This window comes from Bufo gargarizans, chromosome 8 (genome assembly GCF_014858855.1).
Source record: "Bufo gargarizans isolate SCDJY-AF-19 chromosome 8, ASM1485885v1, whole genome shotgun sequence".
NCBI lineage: Eukaryota > Metazoa > Chordata > Amphibia > Anura > Bufonidae > Bufo > Bufo gargarizans.
Window position 1 is genome coordinate 20,682,731 of NC_058087.1, and position 22,626 is coordinate 20,705,356.

At 45.4% G+C, this 22,626-nt stretch overlaps 1 protein-coding gene across 1 annotated transcript in view; it reads right to left on the bottom strand.

The window, feature by feature from the left end:
* Positions 1 to 2,161: 2,161 nt before the first annotated feature.
* PKP4 (plakophilin 4) overlaps positions 2,162 to 22,626 on the bottom strand; it is a 240,397-nt gene continuing 219,932 nt past the window's right edge. Inside the window, exons 14-22 of the mRNA XM_044305120.1 lie at positions 19,004 to 19,192; positions 17,351 to 17,524; positions 17,052 to 17,202; positions 16,198 to 16,393; positions 15,097 to 15,181; positions 12,684 to 12,801; positions 11,267 to 11,398; positions 7,746 to 7,822; positions 2,162 to 3,183 (exon numbers count right to left, since the gene is read on the bottom strand). Coding sequence (XP_044161055.1) covers positions 2,935 to 3,183; positions 7,746 to 7,822; positions 11,267 to 11,398; positions 12,684 to 12,801; positions 15,097 to 15,181; positions 16,198 to 16,393; positions 17,052 to 17,202; positions 17,351 to 17,524; positions 19,004 to 19,192 — 1,371 coding nt within the window. The 3' untranslated portion in view covers positions 2,162 to 2,934. The remainder of the gene's footprint in view (positions 3,184 to 7,745; positions 7,823 to 11,266; positions 11,399 to 12,683; positions 12,802 to 15,096; positions 15,182 to 16,197; positions 16,394 to 17,051; positions 17,203 to 17,350; positions 17,525 to 19,003; positions 19,193 to 22,626) is intronic.

A 22,626-nucleotide genomic window follows, 5' to 3' on the forward strand; every position in this document is an offset into this window, starting at 1 on the left:
GATTGCCTGCTAAGGTGTGGGAAGGCGGGATCCAGGGGGCCCAAGTAAATTTTTGCCCAGGGTCCAATCAATTTTAAAGACGGCCCTGTACCTGACCACACCACCAGGCACAGGCGTCATCGTCTTGCATAGGCCGGGGAGCATCTACGCAGGATGAGGGACCAGTGGGCCTCAGTGCTGTTCAGGGATGAAATTCGATTCACGCTGAGCAGTAATGATGGAGACGTCAAGGAGAGCGCTATGCATCAGCCACTGTTGTCACCAGACGAGCCTTTGGTAGTGGTGATGTTACAGTGTGGGCAGGTGTGTCTAGTCAATACAGAACTGCCCTACACTTTGTGAATGGTCCAGTGACAAGTCCATACTACCTGAATAGCATCATTAATCCAGTCATTGTGCCTCTTCATGAACACAGGCCTAATTTCATCTTCATGGACGACAATGCATCATTAGGGAACGGCTGCAGGAGACTAGGGTACCTCAAATGGAGTGACCTGCACTATCTCCAGACCTGAACCCCCCCCCCCCCCCAAAAGGATGGAATCACATACGCAGTGTCAGAGCCAGGAATGGGGAGCATAAAGGTGGGGGACTCATACCTTTTCCTTATCGTTAGTACTCAAACCTGGACTGCACGTCCAGCCAAAGTCGTATTCTCATGTTTTTTTGCGAAACCACAGCAAAATGCCTTGATTTTATGAAAACCTACAGCCATAATTGACTTCCTGCTGCCTTAACAATCATTTCCACCTAATTCAGTAAGAAGAAAATCATACAATATTACAATATATAGGAATACCAATTAGTTTTACCCAGAAACACCACCACTCCTGTGCATGGACCATGTATGCGCAGCTAAGCCAACTTCACTTAAAAGGGCATCTGTCAGCAAATTTGTACCTATGACACTGGCTGACCTGTTACATGTGCGCTTGGCAGCTGAAGACATCTGTGTTGGTCCCATGTTCATATGTGCCCGCATTGCTGAGAAAAATGATGTTTTAATATATGCAAATGAGACTCTAGGAGCAACGATGGTGTTGCGGTTTTACCTAGAGGCTCTGCTTTCTGCAACTGCCGCACCCTCTTCACTTTAAGGGCTCATGCACACGACCGTATGCCCTCCGAGACATACGGTCCATGAGCGGGCCATATGTCCTGGAGCAGCATTGATCGTGTGCACGGAAGCGCACAGCATCATAGATTACAATGATGCTGCGCACGTCGGGCCGCCCACGGGACTATTGTCCTGCACTCAGAAGATTGTAATCTATGATGCTGTGCGCTTCCGTGCACACGATCAATGCCGCTCCGGGACATATGGCCCGCTCATGGACCCTATGTCTCGGAGGGCATACGGTCGTGTGCATGAGCCCTTAAAGTGAAGAGGGTGCGGCAGTTGCAGAAAGCAGAGCCTCTAGGTGTAATGGTAACGCCGCCCTTGTCCTAGAGGCTCATTTGCATATAATAAAACATCATATTTCTCCGCAGTGCGGGCACACATGAACATGGGACCAACACAGATGTCTTCAGCTGCCAAGCGCACATGTAACAGGTCAGCCAGTGTCATAGGTACAAATCTGCTGATAGATGCCCTTTAAAGAAGACCTGTCACCTCTCCTGACGTGTCTGTTTTAGTGACTACATGCATTCCCAATGTTATAACAATTCTGGAACATCTATTTTATTCTTACGACTCAGTGATTACTTTATTATTTCTGCTAGAAGTTATGAATGAATTGCCAGCAGCTTGCAATAAAGGTCCAGCTGGTTGTTACCACACTATCCAATTAGTGCTGCTAGTGTTAGACTGTGCAGGGACACCCCCTGAACTGGTAACACCCATCTGGACCTTCATTGCAAACTGCTGACAATTTAGCATAATAAAAGAATGGTACAACAAGAGGGATGCAAGTAGTGGCAAAAACAGACATGTTAGGAGGGTTTACAGAACCTCTTCAAATAAGAATGAGCTGCACGTGGCGCTGTTTTGGGAGTGGGAGACTAGAATTTTTTTTCTTCATTTCTGGACAATCCCTTTAACTTCACATGACATAAAATGGATGTTCAGCTACTAGACCTGATCAAAAACACAAAAGAACCATCAGCAGACACACAGAACACATACATGACTAACAGAGGAGCAGACGGGTACACAGGCTGATTTTCCGTGGATGACACGTCCACATTTATTTCATCTTCCATGTGCATAGAAAATGGCAGTGAGACTTATGAAAGAGCAGGAAATGGACAAAACGCAGCGATTATCTTCTATTCTTAAATGAGTCTATGTGTAAAAATGTTAGCGTTTAATATGGTGATTTACATCTCTGGGATTTTCAGTGATTCCAAGTGATACACTGCAATACAAATGATGGCACCCGCGACTGGCAAAGCACTGCTGTATTTACACCGGTGAGAGAGAAAAATTTACACGACAGGATAGCATACAAGGTCGACATTGAGTAACAGTAAAACAAAGAAGCATTCATTGGATCCGTATTTCTGTACAAACTAAATCGGAATGAGACTTTATTCACATTAAAAAAAATATCAAGATTTGATTTGACCATAGACATTTTCCCCCATCATCAATCGCATACCTTCCCTCACATAGCTTGCACCATCACCAGACTACAGAACTACAAGCAGCAAGAGCTACAACCAAAACAGCAAAAAAAAAAAAAAAAAAAAAAGGTAAAAAATAATTCATATATAAAAAAACAAACAAAAAAATAACCACCCTTCTTGCTTCATTTCGTCTCGTCCAGGCTTAACCTTCTGAAATAAAATTACCACGTCCAACATGGTCCTTCTTTTTTTTATTTCACTTTCCGTTTCCAACCGTAAAAAAAACAGCAAATAAGGCCATTCAAAAAAATCAAGTCAAGCATGATTACTTAGTACTGAGTCCATGGAGCGACCTCCCCGGGGTTACACCCAGGAATCCGGAGACCCTGGATACTGTTCCGATCTATAGGAAGGTCTCCGAGTGGAGTAAAAGTCAACATAGTTTGTGGTTGATTTAAGTCCGTATTGCGCGTTCTGATCGGTCGTTGACGTGAACTGGACGCGCTCGTCGAAATACGGGTCTTCATAGCTGTGTGGAGACTGCAGATACAGCCGGTAGGAGTCATAGTTTTTCCTATTGGGATCTTCGGGGCTATAATATAGCTGGTGAGTCTGCCAGAAGGGGGAAAAAAATAAAAATAAAGATAAGGTTATTGCTTAATATACTCTTTCTATAAGCTACAGAGCATCATGGAGGCTAAAGTCTCCGGTACTCGTTGTGACCTCATTATGTGGTGTACCTCAATACACAAGGGCCAGCACAGATCCAGGTTTTAGGAAATAACAGAATACCCAGTAGATTTGCAAAATGACAGCAAGTTCCCAAAATCGCCACTAGATGGCGCTAAGAAATGTAGGCTGCGGCTGACGGATACCGCCTCTCTTCATAATCAGAGATCAGACAGATATTTGCTGAATGTTTCTTACAGGTCATAGCCGAAAATCCATAAGAATATTGATTCATCATTTCACAAAGCGGATTCCCAGAAGAAAAGCGAGCCAAGCCCTTGTATTCACTATTAGAAACGTTTAGGCTTTCGGCTCTGGCCCCAAGACTTCTTTTGGGGCATTTTGCAAAGGATGATTTTAAAAAGGAATAAAAGCAGGAATAGTTCTACGCTAATAATACCGCATTAACTGCTCCGATGACCACCGTGACGCCAGGTGTTCTCCGTGTACGCACAGCCCTAGCAGACTATATAGCGCCAAACCCAGATAGAGCTCACATCCAAGGTAATTTGATGGCAGTTTTGTAGCGGTACAGGAACATGCCGATTTGGAGGCGCTGCTGGCAGTTCAATTATCCAGCCTCAACAAAAAGAACTTTATTGACTTATTTTTTTTATCATTAAACAACAGTATATGTAGCAGCGATATCTGACGTAATGACTGCTCCAGGCAGAGACTGAATTTACAATCTATATATACGAGACCAAAATTACGTTGGCTCCCAATGAATTAATTGCTGTGAATAGCAAATTCAAATCACCACCCCAAAGCAAAAAAACACAGCAATATAATGTATAAAATACATATTTTATTATTTAAGTATATAAAAATGTTTACAATCCAGTACCAGCAGCATAAATACACAGGAATAAAGAAAAACGGACGACATATAAAGTGTCATATGTCAGTATACAAAACCCCTTGATGACAGATATTCATATTCAATTTCCTTTTACACCACCCAGACCGATTGGAGGGATGGGCATCAAATTAACCCAAAATAGCAAGGTACACCCTCCATATTGGAAACAGTATGGGTCAAAGGGAAAGGAAAAAGTCCCATATCAAAGACAAATCAAGTGCTTAGGGCATTAAAGTAAACAAGTCATCAAAGAGTAATGCTATACTATAATACCGACCAGTGTAGTCCTGACCCCGACGTGCGTTTTGTAGTCGCTTCCTCAGGGGATAGAAGTAGAATGTGCTCCCTAACCTTATATACCTGGTATATACAGTACCTTGTATAAGGTTAGGGAGCACATTATACTTCTGAGATTTGGGGTTCATTTGATGCCCGTCCCTCCAATCGGTCTGGGTGGTGCAAAAGGAAATTGAATATGAATATTTGTCATCAAGGGGTTTTGTATACTGACATATGACACTTTATATGTGGTCTGTTTTTCTTTATTCCTGTGTATTTATGCTGCTGGTACTGGATTTTAAACACTTTTCTATACTTGAATAATAAAATATGTATTTTATACATTATATTGCTGTGTTTTTTTTTTTTGTCGCTTTGGGTTGGTAATCTATAGATTCGGTTTACTTCACGTTTGGGTTTTTACCTACAAAAAATATAGAATGGACACGTTCACCTGGACCAACGCTGTACCAGACAGTATCCATAGTGGGCCTGGGTGAGCACTCTGGAGGTTGTGGAGGTGAAGAGGGGACCTCAAGTCTCAATTCTGAGCACTCTCCAGGGTCCGCTGTGTTGACTGGCAAGATGGACTGTAGCACTATATGCGCTTTCTTCCCACTTCACCAGGGGCAGACTGGCCATAGACCCTACAGAGAAATTTTCTGGTGGGCCCACCCAAGCCCTCCTTGCAGCCATCGGCTGGATACATGGCAATCTAATGCTTATGTACCTGGCCAGTGGCAGCAGTTGCCATCCTGCACTCAACTGTATCACCATCCTGAGGGCAGGGATACAGTTGAATAATGTGGTGAGGGTGGTAGTATTTTGAGCTGGGCTATGGTATTTGGTTCTGCTGGGGCGGTATTTTGCGCTGGGCTATGGTATTTGGTTCTGCTGGGGCGGTATTTTGCGCTGGGCTATGGTATTTGGTTCTGCTGGGGCGGTATTTTGCGCTGGGCTATGGTATTTGGTTCTGCTGGGGCGGTATTTTGCGCTGGGCTATGGTATTTGGTTCTGCTGGGGCGGTATTTTGCGCTAGGCTATGGTATTTGGTTATTTGATTTTGAATCTAGCTACAACATGGGGGCACTTTTTTTTTTTTTTTTTTCTTCTTCCAGGGCCACTTTAAAGTTCCCAGTCCCTCCCTGCACTTCAACCAGCTTCAATCGCTCTGAAAATACTTGACAAGGTTTCAGGATGGACCAAAACATCTACCAAAAGAATGTCTGTATAGAAACTGCCCAGCACCTAATCTTGAGTAGCGCTGCAGCGGCAAAGGATACATCCAGTATATACAAAAGAGTTCCCAGCGGCCGTTTTATGGTCTTAGTGGACTTTTATTTCATGCATTTCAATAGAAAAAATACAGGACGCGTTTCGGCCCGTCCTAGCCTTGTTCAACCGATCAGTTGAAAAAAAGCTAAGATGGGTTGATATGCATCCACTATTGCAATTCCATGAAATAAAAATCCACTAAGGCTCCATTCAGACGTTCGTAGTGCATTGCAGATCCGCAATACACCCGGCCGGCACCCCTATAGAAATGCCTATTTGCGGACAAGAATAGGACATGCTCTATTTTTTTCCGGAGCTGCGGACTGGAAGATCGGGGGAATGCTCCGGAAATGCAGATGCGGGCAGCACACTGTGCTGTCCGCATCTCTTCTGGCCCCATAGAGAATGAATGGGTCCGCACCTGTTCCGCATAATTGCAGAACGGATGCAGACCCATTTTACGGACGTGTGAATGGACCCTAAGATCACACAGCGGCTCCTGGGAACTCTCTTTTGCACATACCAAAAGAATGTGTCACCTTTCAAGACGCTCATGTGGATATTCATGTGATCTTCACTATGTGTGCCTCCATAGTTGCCAACTGCCCTGAATATGGCAGGGCTGTCCCCGATTTTCAGACATGTTCCCAGCAAATTCGGGATGTTCCGGACAAAAATGGGTGGCACTAATGTATACCTTGCCCATAACTGGGTGTTCCCAGGCAGGGCTTAGATGCCACAATTTTACCAAGTAAAACATTGGTAAGTATGAGCACCGGATGTCTTTAGGGAATTTTTTTCATGGAAATAATAATTATAATAATAATAAAAAAATAAAAAAAGCTTTTCCACACAAGAGCTTGCCGAGTGTTTGGCAGATTTATTGTGGTATTAGAAGAGGCTATAATGTAGTTTAAAGGGGACATACCACGAAAACTATTTATCTGTGGAGTGCTGTCTACAACGCTCTCATAGAAATGAATGGCGGACCTCCACTTCATACAGAGATGGGCCTCACATTCTTCAGGGTCACAGCAGTCAGACCCCACACAAACTAAATATTTATCACCTATAGGGCTCATGCACACAATCGTATGCCCTCCAAGACGTACGGTCCGTGAGCGAGCCAAATGTCCCGGAGTGGCATACATGGTGCGCACAGCATCATAGGTTACTATGATACTGTGCGGATTGGGCCGCCCGCGGGGCTATTGTCCTGCACTCATAGGACCATATGAGTGCAGGACAATAGCCCCGAGGGCAGCCCGATCCGCACAGTATCATAGTAACCTATGATGCTGTGTGCTCCCGTGCGCACCGTGTATGCCACTCCGGGACATATGGCCCGCACGTCTTGGAGGGCATACGGTCGTGTGCATGAGCCTATACAGTGGATAGGTGATAAATACTTCTCGTGGGATTGTACCCATAAAGATTTGTATACTTTAGACCATTAATTATATCAGAGGGTGTCTGGCGGCTGATGGGAGCGGTAGCGATGTAATTGTCCTGGAAACTCGGAAGCAAGTGTTCGATTTTCCTGCAGTGCCACCACAGGGGAAGCGACACATTACATGGTGCTTATGTCTTTTATATTTTTATAGTAATACGCACAGATGGCTTTTTTCCAGCAATGGGCAGAATGAAGATGCGGCAGGGGCCCCCTTCTATCACACACTGCTGGCCTATACCAGGGATCAGCAACCTCTGGCACTCCAAGTGTTGTGAAACTACTACCTCCAACATACACAATTGCTCAGAGCTCCCACAGAAGTGAATGGAGTTTGCGGAAAAACCTAGGCCTGGGATATATACGAAATGTCTGAGCAGCAGAGGTCCAACTGCAGGGACTACTCCAAAGCCTATAGAGGGTTGCACTTGCACAGCCCTATACAAATGGAGCTCTGCTGCACTTCCTGGCAGAGCAATGTGTTGGAAGTGTAGCTTTCCTGTGCTGCCTCCATCATCTGGAACCCACGCTGAACACCTTTAATGTGAACCACTGATGTGAAGAAAAAACGCCTCTAACCTGCTGCTGCCTCCTGTTCTGCTCCCGTGCTGGTGACGAATAGGAACTGATGTAGATAGGAGACGCTTTGCTGGACCCTGGAAGAATAACATCCATTAAGTTCCCTTGGACAACAATTTCCAGTCCCTCCAGGAAAACATCCTGCAAACCTACACAGACATATTACAAGCGAACCTGTTTACTGGGAATTTAATGTGAGCTTACATGAGCAGGAATGATCTGTGCTCAGCACATCGGGAGCAAACGGCAATGCGGACAATTAGCTGTCACCGAGCAGAAGAGGCACAGTAAATGGATGTTCACCGCTCCCGAGCATCGCCCTCCCACGCAATGGCGCCTCTGAGTTTCTAAAAGTTTCTCTTTAGCTGATATATCCTATGTTGTAAATTCAAGGATTCCTGGATTTGACCACTGACATTTGGGAAATATGTCCGTTCTGGACACCAGGGATGATTTGCATGGGGTAAATATTTGTCTTGGGTTTTCTGCACACGATCGTATCCGTTTTGCGATGCTATGCATCCTGCACTTTAAGGGCCCAATTGTAGAAATGCCTATTCTTGTCTGCAAAACGGACAAGAATTGGCCATGTTCTATAATTTGCGGGACAGGTGTACGGATACGGACAGCACACAGATGGCATCCGCGTGCTGTCTGCATTTTGGCGGTCCCATTGAAAAGAATGGACCAGCATTCGATCCGCAAAAAATGCAGATCGCTCCTAGGATATCAACATACGTGACGCAAGGTGAGCTGGTCACCGCTGCGCCCAGGGATTGGCTTCAGCCATGTCAAAACGGAAGTTTACATCCTGGGAGGGCAGCGGAGCAGTCAAGGCCGGGGAGAGAAGAAGCAGGGCGCCGGGGACAGGAATCAGGTAAGTATGCTACCCCTGAAGGTGCACAACTACTTTAAAGGGTTATTGTCATCACAAAACTCGGTATCAAGCTGACTGACATTAGCGATGTGCTAATGTACGCTGAACATAACTGTATAACTTATACCTGCCTGCGTGCCGCCGTTATTGCTAAATAATTACTTTTATAATATGTAAATGAGCCTCTAGCAGCGGGGGGGGCGGGCGTTCTCTCACCACTTGACACGCCCTGGTAAACTTGATTGACATCCTTGGTCTCCTCCAGCCCCACAAATCCCGCGCCGTCCCGTTTAGTATTCGGCGAAGAGTGAAGGACGCTTGCCGGCTTCCTCACTGCGCCTGCGCCGAACACTAAACGGGACGGCGCAGGATTTTCGGGGCTGGAGGAGACCAAGGATGTCAATCAAGTTTACCAGGGCGTGTCAAGTGGTGAGAGAACGCCCCCCCCCTGCTCCAAAAGGCTCATTTACATATTATAAAAGTAATTATTTAGCAATAACGGCGGCACGCAGGGAGGTGGGAGTAATACAGTTATGTTCAGCGTACATTAGCACATCGCTAATGTCAGCCAGCTTGATACTGAGTTTTTTTTTAGAAACCCTTTAATTATCTCCAAGCAGATATAAAGAATTTCTCTGGGTAACTTAATTCCCTGATTATTAATATTTTCACCCAAAAGCAGCTGCCACCAGATTGTGACCAGGCATCATCCTCTTTCCTTCCTTCCCTGTATTATGCACTATTACAAATGGATTCTGCAGTGCGAGTTAATCGAGTAGACACCTCTGCCTCTCCTGGGGGGGTCATTCTGTTTAATGAAATTCTTGAAGCTCAGCTTTGGTGGGAAGCAGGAAGGGCAGAAACATCAGGGACAGCTGCACCACTTCACTACAATCTGACAACTGTCACAACCCATTACTTATGAGAGGCGTAATAAATTGCATTCAATCCCTGCTTTATTCCCACAGTGTTTATTGTAAAACGGTATCAGCAACCTCATTACACTGGACGACTCTGAGCCGCAGTCCATTATCGCGCTCAGACAACTCGTCGCACAGCAGGCGGCTGTAAGCTCTTTGGGTCACTGATGTTTATGCAGGTTGAGGGCAGCACACATTGTCATTTTACTGAGAGGGAGATCTGAAGGGTGATCATTTATTAGTAATACCATTGGTCATGGACGGACGTAGTCTTTAAAGTAATGGTGACTATTTTATAGGCAGAGCCTCATTAATTTGAAAGAAAAGAGTGACATAGCTAAGGTTTAAGTAGAGCTGTGATGGCTAACCTCCGGCACTCCAGCTGTGGTAAGACTACAACTCCCAAGATGTACACTTGCCTGGCTGTTCTCAGAACTCCACAGAAATCAATGGAGGATACTGGGTGTCGTAGTTTCACCACAGCTGGAATGCCGGAAGTTAGCCATCACTGACTGTCCACCCTTCAATACCGATTTGTCTTCCTAAATCTATGCAGCTTTGGAATTGAGTGCCAATTCATTTTTTTTAAGAGCTCTTTACTCTTCTGATACAAAGCTCCAAAACCTCTGAACGGACATTGATTCAAAAGATAACATTCTGGCTGCCTGCAGCTGCCACTAGAGGGAGCTATCCTCATCCTTGCCTATACAGTGTAAGGTAACAGTGTGCAGTAAGCTCCCGCTAGTGGCAGCGGCAGACAGTCAGCATGTTATCTTTTTCACTTTATGGCTTTGCAGCCGTGTCTCAGAAAAACTGAGTTATGAAGATACATTAAAGGGCATCTGTCAGCAGTTTTGTACCTATAACACTGGCTGACCTGTTACATAAGCACTTGGCAGCTGAAGGCATCTGTGTTGGTCCAATGTTCAAGCAAATGAGCCTCTAAGAGCAATGGCGGCGTTGCCCTGACACCTAAAGGCTCTGCTCTCTCTGCAACCGCTGTGGCCTCTGCACTTTGACAGGTCCAGTCAAAGTGCAGAGGGTGTGGCAGTTGCAGAGAGAGCAGAGCCTCTAGGTGTAATGGTAACGCCCCCGTTGCTCCTAGAGGCTCATTTGCACATATTAAAACATCATTTTTCTCAGCAATGCGGGCACATATGAACATGGGACTAACACAGATGCCTTCAGCTGCCAAGCGCACATGTAACAGGTCAGCCGGTGTCATAGGTACAAAACTGCTGACAGATGCCCCTTAAGAAATTAACACAAAATCTAAAAACACCACAGTATTAATAGGTGGGCATTCACTTTACGGTACAAGATACCTTAAACCTCAGTAGTCACAAGGAGATTAAAAAGGAAGGAGCTGCCGCCACCTGCACTAATTACAATACATTTCTCAGATTTAAGGGCATGGAAGGTGAAGATGCTTTCCGCATCTTATGGCTGCTGGTCTTTATTATCAAGAAGGAGACAAAAGTACACAGGGCGTATGAATAAAACATGGGGCAAAGCGAAGGGTTATAAGCAGCGACCGGACTACCACGTTATAGTGAACTCGACACCGTGGGCTACACAAGACCATAGCTTAATGCAGCATTTATTACGGCAGTGAGTAATAGACTATAACCGACGCTGGGCTCGACCTTTCATGATCATGTTCACAAATCACCATTTCACATCAGACAGCCGAGCCAAGAACGAGACGTGAAGAAGCTGCTTACCGCTATACATATCCTTGTGAATCAAGGATTCCCCCTGGCTGTTGTAGTATTGCATAGAGGACTGTGTTCTCTCGTATCCAGAATTTGGCTCCCGGATTCCTAACAGTGCTGGTGACGACGACGTGCTGCCCACTGTCCCGAGAGAGAAGAATCAGTGAAACATACAATGAACTAGGACATCTCCTCCTCCTGTGTAGTCAATGGGAAAGTGCACTGGTGGAATTACAATGAGCAAAAGACTCTGAGATGTCACCGGCACCTCCTAACATAATGACACAAGGGCGCGAGTGCTAATCTGCTAGAAAGAGTGCTGCAGACAGATGGAGGATGAGACAGGTGAGTAGGAGATGGACGGGTGGATTAAAGGCTTACACAGTAATGTAAGGTGATGCAACAGCTTTACCGCCCTCCAAAAAAATAAAAATAAAACTTTACATCTGACATTTTGCAGTATTTCCATATCACATGAATATAGTTTGCAGAGCATATAATACAACAGTAAGGGAAACGTCTCCTAGCAATGAGCGCGCCGGAGGCAGTCAGTGATGAGTTTTAGTAATACATCTTAGCATGTGATTCTCAGTTAGCTGTCAAACTGTCTCCATGCCTGCCAAGCAGATTACGGACATGAAGGAGGCAAAGGCTGCAGGGACTGGAATCAGACAAGGCTCTTCGCGGAATCACAGCACCTGAGAAAACGGTACTGCAAGACCATGGCGAAGAGGGGTAAGAATACAGAAGACTATACACAACTCTCTGATTGATTCATCTATGATGTACCAGAGGATCCACGGGGACGGAAGTGATTGACCATGAGAGGCAGGACAGACAGAACTTTTGGGCTCTTGATAGACTAGGGCCTGATCCCTCAGTAAAGAGGGAATCACTAGATCTTCTTATTATTTCTTAAATATGAAAGTCCTAGAATAACCCTCTTAAAGGGGTTCTCCACTTTTGCTATATTAATGACGTATCCTCAAAAGATAGGCGGGGGCCTGGCTGCCAGCACCCCTGCAGACCAGCTGTTCGAAGAGAAGGCTGCGCTCGAACAAGCTCACTGCTCGCCATCGACATTGCAGGGGTGAGCTGATGTAATTACAGCTACGCCGTCCCCATTTACTTCAATAGGACAGCTCCTTCCTATTCAAATGAATAGGACGGAGCTGTCCCATTGAAGTCAATGGGGACGGCAGAGCTGTAATCACACCTGCTCACCACTGCAATGCAGGTAAATGGAGAAGAGAACACAGCGCTCATACAAGAGCTGCGTTCTATTCAAACAGCTGATCAGCGAGGGTGCTGGGAGCTGGACATGCCCATGACCAATCCTGAGGAAAGGTCATCAATATAGCAAAAGCAGAGAACCCCTTTAATCCTCACACTGAGAAAGTCATAGGATCTGTGTATGAACTCTCACCTGACTGGATCATGGGTGACATTTGCTGATTAGTGGTTGATAACGATGGATGGGATTTGAATCGATCACGTTCTAATGTTGAGACTGGAGTTATAAAATGAGACTGATTCCAACCATCCTGGAAAGAGAAGACACACAGGTATTAGGGAAAAGTGAAAATCTGTACAAAGTAGGGGTTGAACAAAAGCCAAGGCCTGGATATCGAAGGAAAACCCCGGCAGACACATGAAATCCTACCTATGGCAATCTTTTAATTTTTCGACATGCCACCTCTAAAGGATAATCCAGCTTTTTGCAGTTTTATTTTATAAACCAGTACAGGTACGAGTCCCATAATGTTCAGCCTAACAGTACACATGTAGTGGTGTAGTGGCATCAGATAAAATCCACCAGAAGCTATAGTTATATAGATCCTCCAAAATGCTTGAGGCATAGATGTAGGTCTAACGCACATGATTTGTCAGAGCCTGCATAGTGGACCCTGCGCAGCAGCAAGCATTTCACAAGCAGTGCAAAACTCTCAGCCCGCTGCCGAGACGGGCCGGTCAGCATTGACCAGAAACAGCCTGGAGAAGATCCACTGACGACACCTGAAGTAGCAGGACTATGCAGATCTGCACTAAACTCTCGCCATGTGACTGCCCAGAACCGTTCTGCCTGATATTTCATTACTCAGATACCGATAACAGACACACAGATTACAGGTGAGAATTCCTCCTCATTGCAGTGGTATATGCTGCATCTCATGTATAATTTAGTAATTCAAGCAAGATCAGACAGAATTGTTTTCCACGGCAGTATATTTAACGGTGGCTGACAACCATGTTGCTTCACAGATCTGCAATTTTCATTTTTGTTATACATCAGATCTTGAAGACGATCATAAACCGCTCTGCTCTGAGGGGTGATGATGGCATTTTTTCCTTAATCAGGTTGTATTTGCGGCCTGCATCTCTCACATCAGGGTCGTAGAGAATAAAACAGAACAATGAAGAAGATTAGAGCCATTTTGATGCACCTTTGCTTTTGTCAGCAGAGTACAGGAGGGTGCTGCGAGAATGGCTTTCGTGGTATATGGTTTGCCAACGTCTGACATTCTGAGGGAATGTCCACCCATTCAATGCTCATTGGAGTAGCTGGAGCGGTGTTTTTCCCATTACATGGGTCCAAAACCCTTGCATAAAACTAGAGTTAGGGTACTTTCAAACTAGCGTTTTTCTTTTCCGGCGCTGAGTTCCGTCCTAGGGGCTCAAATCCGGAAAACAACTGATCAGATCCCCATGCATTGTGAATGGAGAGTAATCCGTTCAGGATGCATCAGGACGTCTTCAGTTCAGTCTTTTTGACTGATCAGGCTTTTCAGAAAACCGTAGCATGCTGTATTTTTACCTCCGGCCAAAAATCCTGAACACTTTGACTGAACGCCGGATCAGGCCTTTTTCCCATTGACTTGCATTAACGCCGGATCCGGCGCCGTGTGTTCAGTCAAACCGGATCCGGCTTTTGCATGTTAAAACCGAAAAATGTGGAAAAAAAAGTTAAAGTCCAAAAATGGCGGATCCGTTTTTTCTAATGCATTTTTTCATTGTGATCAAAATCCAAATGTAATCCGTTTTCACACATTTTTCCGGATCCGGCGGATAGTTCCAGTGTCGGAATTGAACGCCGGATTTAAACAACGCTAGTGTGAAATTAGCCTCAAACAGAAGAGTTCTGCAACCACTAGGAGGCGCACAGTGCCTACTATTCATGCACTGAACTCAATGAGAACACTGTATGCAGTAAGCGGCCTCTAGTGGTGGCAGGAATTTGCCATTTAAAGTTTTTTTTTCCCCCCAAGATTCTGAAATTCTAACCTATCCTCATTATGGATCTTCAATATCAGATCCCCCGCCGATCAGCTGTTTGAAGAGGCTGCGGTGTACCCGTGAGTGCCTAGGCCACAGACATTGCGTCCAGTGATTACGTCACCTAGGAGCAGGTCAGTTGCATTCAAATGAATGACAGCTGCTACACAATAGATGGCGCTACAGTGCCACAGCCGTAAGACCCCCGCCAATCTGATATTGGTGACCTATCCTGAGGACAGGTCATCAATATCCAGAATCTCAAAAAAATAAAACCCTTTGAAGAGGTTGTGCCAAGCTCTAAACCTATTCCCTTTCCACGGGATAGGAGAAAACCCGCTGATTGGTGGGGGTTCCGCTGCCTATTTCCAGAACTCCCATTGTGACGCAGTGGTCATGCCTCCACACATTTTTATATATATTTACTTAAAAGTGAATCAGCAAAAAATACTGAACTATATTATCACGTGGTGTTAAAATGTGGACATTCGCCAGACTCCATTATATTCTATACTCCACAGAGAGTCAGTGACATACATTGGATAATAGTGGGAGACTACACGTACCTTCTTGTAGATGCTGCGGAGATCTCGGTATTGCCATAGTGTGTTTAGTACTTGTGCAGCAGCTTTCACCACCTTCAATGAAGACCTAAAGAATAGGAAAAATAATCAGATAATGCACTTTATTAACCTAAGGGCAAAGTCAACGGATAATATATAGGATTTTTGCTGCGGCCACTGGAGAAGTGACCCCTTTTTCTGAGTCTACTGAAAACACTGGTTGCATATCATGGCCACAATTACTTCAATGGGGGAAAACCTCAGGTCTAGTTTCAATGGTCGTGGTTTTTACCTGCGATACGTAATATAGCTTCCCAGCTTCCTATGGAGACAGATCTGGACATTTTAAAGAAACTATTCTAGCAAATAACACAAAACACTACAGCCTTCTATCATGTTCTTATTTTATTCGTACAGATGACCTGATCAACCAAGGGGTTCGCCGGTGGGACCCCCCCACTGATCCTGAAAATGAAGGGGTCACAGTCCTGAGGTGGATGGAAGCGAGTCAGACTCCCTCCGATCTGATATTGACAGCATGTCCTGAGGATAGGCCATCAATATCCTGAACTTGGAAAACCCCTTTAATTAACCTGGGAGAGGTCATGGCACTTCAGTGGTCACCTCATCCCCAATTTATAATTTAATTTGTGACTCCTATGGTGTCAAACGGAGATGAACTGTACTGAGAAGATGAGAAGGTAGTGGCCCATGGAGAGGATGCCCCATGACTTATGAAAAACAGTAAATCTGGATTTCATCTCATAACATTAATCTAATTTTGAGAAGAACATCGATTTCTCTTTGTCTCCTGTTTCCTGCTGTGAAACCAAATGGCCAGAGGTATCTAATGAAGAGAGTGAATTAATGAACAGATGCCTTTAAAAACTAATGACAGTCTACAGTATTTATTGTGACCCCATCGGGTGCTCTGGATGAGGAGCAGTCAAGGGGCTCCTAGGAAGGAGTAATTAAAACCAACAGGTTACAGGCTGTTGTCGAAGGGATGACGCCCGGCTGATCACTGAAATGAGGACTGGCAATTGCTCATTATACGTTATTTCTGCACTAAATCGCTGGATTACAAGGCTGCGGAGTACTTGCCTGTCTCCTTTCCCCTTTGTGATATTCACCAGCTTCTCTATCCCTCCCGTGTCGGCCAGCGCCTTGGCATTCTCCATATTCCTACTGGTGACCTCATGCAAGGCACAGCAGATTGCCGCTATGGTGTCGTCCGATAAAACGTTGGGGCCGTTGCCTCCTGGGAGCCGATTGACCAGGTCCCGCATTGCATACTTGCCTAAGACAGAAAATAAAGGTTTTGACGGTAAGATCCCTTGAGTTGGTGGGTTTGTAAGAGATTATAGGCTCTGGTATACTCCAGTACAAATTTCAGTGTGACACTTTCAATTTCGAAGTGTGATTAAAGGGGAATTCAAAACTTGTAAAGTCACTGCAACCCCCACTGATCCTGAGAAAGTAGGGGGTCGCAGCACTGATTTTGCCTGTACGTCCTTCTAGGTTTTCCCTGCACAAATATATAGCTGCAGATTCAAGTCCATTGAGCCTATAGTGAATAATTTAGGTGCTGGACTGGTTGAAACAAGGACCCCGGGGGTGTATAAGATTAGAAAAACATGGCTGCCCTTCCTCCAAAATGATCACCATAGCTGTCCATGATATTGGAGCTCAGCTCCATTCACTTTAACAGAACCCTTGAACAGGCATTTGGAAGCTTGGATTTCTTATTTTTTTTAAGCCTGTACAATTCCTTAAAGTGCTTGTCCAGCTTTTGTTAATTGATGGCCTATCCTCAGGACAGGCCATCACTGGCTGATCGGTGGGGGTCCAACAACCCGCACCCCCCTCTGATCAGCTGTTTGGGTTCAGCTCTGTCGCTTAGAAGAAGATGCCACAACCACCTTCATTCTCCTGGTGCACACAGATGGCCTACATACCGATGAGCTCCTTGTTCCGAACATCTAACGCCATGTTCCTCAAAGCCGTGGCCACTGAAGACACCACTCTGTCGTTATCCATCCTCAGCAGCTCCACCAGGATGGGCAGCCCTTTCTCTTTCCTGACTGCTGCTCTAATATAGGCGGCAAACTGCAAAGAAAGGACAGCAATTCATTACATGTCCGGTGGGAAATCCTTCATCCCATCAACTGCTCCGAGCCCTGGCCCCAGTATACACATCTGTATACAGGACCCTGCCAGGTGGCCTTTTGAATACCAAGCGTCACTGCTTCATTACCTTCCAGTTCCCAGCAGAGAGATTCTGGAGAGACCCGGCCGAACCTTCTAATGTCGCAGGATTCGAACTTTCAGCTAGGAGAGTCAGATATGGCTTAACTACAGAAGGGTGCCAGAGCATTTCAACTCCCTTTGGGGATTGGGATATTCCTGGAATGGGTCCCACACCGTCCCACTGCAGAAAGAAGACACAAAAAGTCACTTGTATGGCCTTCAGAACCCTGCAGAACAGAGCAATTGTTTACATGGATGCAATAACGAAGTGGCTGGAGTCTTAGGCCTCTTTCACACTTGTGTTGTCCGGATCCGGCGTGTACTCCACTTGCTGGAATTACACGCCGGATACGGAAAAACGCAAGTGAACTAAAAGCATTTGAAGACGGATCCGTCTTCAAAATGCTTTCAGTGTAACTATGGCACCCAGGACGCTATTAAAGTCCTGGTTGCCATAGTAGGAGCGGGAGAGCGGTATACTTACAGTCCGTGCGGCTCCCGGGGCGCTCCAGAATGAAGTCAGAGCGCCCCATGCGCATGGATGACGTGCCATGCGATCACGTGATCCATGCGCTTGGGGCGCCCTGACGTCACTCTGGAGCGCCCTGGGAGCCGCACAGGCGGTAAGTATGCTGCTCCCCGCTCCCCGCTACACTTTACCATGGCTGCCAGGACTTTAGCGTCCCAGCAGCCATGGTAACCATTCAGAAAAAGCTAAACGTCGGATCCGGCAATGCGCCGAAACGACGTTTAGCTTAAGGCCGGATCCGGATCAATGCCTTTCAATGGGCATTAATTCCGGATCCGGCCGTGCGGCAAGTGTTCAGGATTTTTGGCCAGAGCAAAAAGCGCAGCATGCTGCAGTATTTTCTCCGGCCAAAAAACGTTCCGTTCCGGAACTGAAGACATCCTGAACGGATTTCACTCCATTCAGAATGCATTAGGATAAAACTGATCAGGATTCTTCCGGCATAGAGCCCCGACGACGGAACTCTATGCCGGAAGAAAAGAACGCAAGTGTGAAAGAGCCCTTACTGGTTCAGTCTGCTTAAAGGGATGGCCCAGGATAGGTTACCAACATGAGATGGTCTGACTTCCGGTACCCCCGCCACTGCAGTCTAGACTATAGTGGCGGTACAGTGTAACTGCAGCTGTTTGTCCCATTCAAGTGAACGGGAGAGGAAGCTGAAACTGATGACTCATCAATATCACGAAACTGGAATAACCCTTTTAGTCCTGTAATCAAAACCAGTGATGTGCGTTTTGCAGAGAAACCGTAGACTGTACTTAGTGCTGGTCACCAGCAATGCATCACTACCTTATATTCCCAGTATAACCACAGTACACCTGCCAGCGAGCGCCGCACAGCATTACTTAACATTAGGCAAATAGATAACTCAAGCCTGGCACCAGGTAGGAATCGTGCCAGGCTAAGTACCACAGCATTGGCACCTGGGTTAGGAACATACAGTTTATTTGGCAGCATAATCAGCCCTGTAGCTGTGGCTTATGCGTTGGCAGAGAATTACTGGCACTTGGCATTTTCACCCAGTAAGGTCTGCGTTATTTCTATTAATTAAGTTAATGACGTTTATGACATTTATTAAATTAAAATCTTTAAATTATGATTTGTGTGTTTTGGAGTACTGACTGTACTCACCAGGTCTTCTTGGGGTGGCCTTTTCTTCTTTTTCTTTTTTTTACCCCAACAGCTTGAGTCGGAGTCCTTGCTGGGGGATTCCTTGCAGAAGTCTTCCATTTCATTAATTCCCAGCAATCGAGCTTGAGGCACTTCCAATTCGAGCCGGTAAGAAAGGTTCCTCAAGGTGCAGACACAATTCTCCACTGTCTGGAAGAGAAGGAAAGACGCATCGTTAGTGGCTGTCGCTCTCGCTGGAGAATCGCAAGATCTGGGTAATTAGCTGTGGTGCAGAGGAAAACCTGAGACGTTATGTGGGTTTTTGATGGCAGAAACAAAGCGCGTTAATGATGTCGGAAGCAGCTTCTCCAATTAATAAAACAAACTCCAAGCATTGGGTTATTGAGCAATTAATCCAGCCGAATAAGAGCAAGATAAAAAAATTAAAATAAAAGCAAGTAAAAAGCACAAAAATATAAAAGTCAAAACAAACAAACAAGACATAAAACACTCCCTCGGTATAAACGTAAAAGGCTTTTCAAAACGGCAAATTTCTAGGAGGGGGGTGGTCGAAGTGCCAACTCTTCCCTAACGCTGGGTTCACACCTGAGCGTTTTACAGCGCGTTTGAACGCGCTGAAAAACGCCCTACGCTCAAAAAAGTTCTTGAGCTTCTTTGGGGCGTCTTGTCGCGCGTTCCCGTACAAAGACTTTCGGGAACGCGCGACAATGGGCGTTCGCTTGTCTCTGTATGCGCGATTGCAAACGCCGTTACAATAGCGCACACAGAGCGATCCATCGCGAACGCTCAGGTGTGAACCCAGCGTAATAGACGTTGTCAGTAGAAAGAAGGATCAGGCAGGTTAAACTTCTGCACCCAATACTTTTGTTTTCAAATGCCAAAAGGTGCCAGGGGTTCTCCACTGAGGGCACGTGCATGCTTGGCTGAGCCGAGCATGTACGTATATGATGGAGTTGGGAAGTAATTACTGAAGGTGTATAGGCATGTTTTGTGACAGAATGCAAAGGAATATGTTTTCAAAGTGGCTGTGCAGGATGAGCGAAAAACAATAATTGCTCTTGCCGGTAATTTTTTTTCTTGAAACCCATGACGGCACCCATGTGACTAGTATCTCCCATCCAGGACAGGAAACCTGAAGAGATAAAATGGTTCACACCCCACCACACCTCAGTGATTATAATAAACCGACCTCAGGAGGCGTGCCGACCACCAAGAAAGAAGAGTTGAAAAAATAAAATAAAATAAAATAAAAACACACATAATGGTAAAGAAGAGAACCTATCCCGTAACTCTTCTAATTGGCCATGGGAAAGAAGCTCTATCAACTATAATTCTATATGTATATATGTATAATTTTTTATTAATTTATTTTTAAATATATTAGGTAGGGAATTTTTGGGGTGCTGTCATGGGTTTCAAGAAAAACAATTACGGGTAAGAGCATTTCGTGTTTTCCCCTCACCCATGACGGCAGCCATGCGAGAAAATTTAGGGGGAGGGGACACTACAGCTTGTAGCACTTTCCTCCCAAAGGCCGCATCTGAATCAAGATGCAGTCTGTAATGTCAAAAAAAATGTATGGGGAGACCTCCAAGTAGCGGCTCGACAAATCTGGGCCAAAGCAGCATCTGCCCTCTCTGCCCACGAGGTCGCAATGGACCTGGTTGAATGAGCCCCAAACCCCATTGGAGGAGGCAGGCTAAGAGAAGAATAGGCAAGAGAGATAGCATTATTTACCCATCTAGCAACTTTGCAGCCCCTACACTTTCCCTGAAACTGGATAAGGAGATTTTCATCTATCCTCCAAGGTGACGTGGAATCTAGGTAAAACACTAGACACCTCCTGACATCTAGGCAATGACATTTTTCTTCTAACGTATTGACTGGATCCGGGCAAAAAGAGGGTAGTATCACATCCTGACTTCTGTGAAAATCTGAGACCACCTTGGGCTGGAAAGATGGAATTGGTCTAATGATCACTTTCTCCTCCAAAATCGTTGTAAAGGGAGGGAAGGCAGAAAAAGCTTGAATCTCAGATCTCAGGCCATTTTAAAAGAAAGCATATTGATAGAGATTTCGCTTAATAGTTCAAACGGCTTCTGAGATAGGGCCGAAAGAACAGTAATCAAATCCCAGGGAGAAGACAATGGTCTTAAGGAAGGATGTAACCTGGAGGCTGCTGACAAGAATCTTTTAATCCATGGATGATCAGCTAACCTATAATCAAAAGAAATAACTTAGAGCAGCTACCTGAACCTTTAGTGTGGAAGCCTTAAAGGGCTTCTGTCACCCCACTAAACCGTTTTTTTTTTTTGTTTACTTATAATCCCTATACTGCGATTTATGCATACATAATCTAATTAATCATTTCGGTTCAGTAGATTGTGTTAAAAACGTGCTTTTAAAATATGCAAATTACCTTGCTACCAGCAAGTAGGGCGGCTACTTGCTGGTAGCAGCCGCATCCTCCGATCCTAAAGACGCCCCCTCCGCATGTTGATTGACAGGGCCAGGGAACGGGATCATTCACTGCTGGCCCTGTTTGCATTCAAAATCTCGCGCCTGCGCCGTACCTGTCTTCAATCGGCGCAGGCGCACTGAGAGGCGGCCACTCCATCCTCAATGCGCCGACTGAATACCGTTACGGCGCAGGCGCGAGATCTTGATAGCAGACAGGGCCAGCAGAGAACGATCCCGTTCACTGGCCCTGTCAATCAACATGCGGAGGGGGCGTCTTTAGGATTGGAGGATGCGGCTGCTACCAGCAAGTAGCCGCCCTACTTGCTGGTAGCAAGGTAATTTGCATATTTTAAAAGCACGTTTTTAACACAATCTACCCAACCGAAATGATTAATTAGATTATGTAGGCATAAATCGCAGTATAGGGATTATAAGTAAACAAAAAAAACAGTTTAGTGGGGTGACAGAAGCCCTTTAAGATTCCTATCTAGCCCTGCTTGTAAGAAATCTAGTATCCTTGGTATTTATGGAGATTTAAAAGAGATCTGGGTTCTGACCTAGGACGGTAGGATTTTCCCCCCAAAATTTTAATATATTTTTTTTTAGAGGTAACCACCTTCCTACTTTTTAGCAAGGTGGAAACCACATTGTCCAACAATCCCCTTCCCGACCAGACTTCCCTTTCAAAATCCATGCTGAAAGATGATGAAGGAAAGGATGAAGGAAAGATGATGAACTAGCGGACCCTGGTAAAGAAGATAGTCTCTCAATGGTAGGGACCATGGAGGTTGTACTGCCAACCTCAGAAGATTCAAATACCAGGACCTCTTGGGCCACTTTGGAGCTATCGGAATAACCAAGGCTTCCTCTCTCTCTATTTTCTTCAATATTTGTGGGATAAGGCAAAATGGAGGGAAGGCGTACCCTAATTCTTTGCTTTGAGCCAATCTGTTAGGGGTTTTAAGGCCCGTCTTTTCTTCAAGGTCGATCGAGCAAGGTCTTGAAAGATAAGGATATCGTGGCCATTCCACTTTACAGATTTCATATCTCGGTCTTTGGTAATAACTGCTTCTTTCACAGGGAAATTCAGAAATTTGCAGATAACGTCCCTGGGAGGGGCTGTGGGAGCTGGTTTGGGCTTTAGAGCCATATGTGCTCTTTCC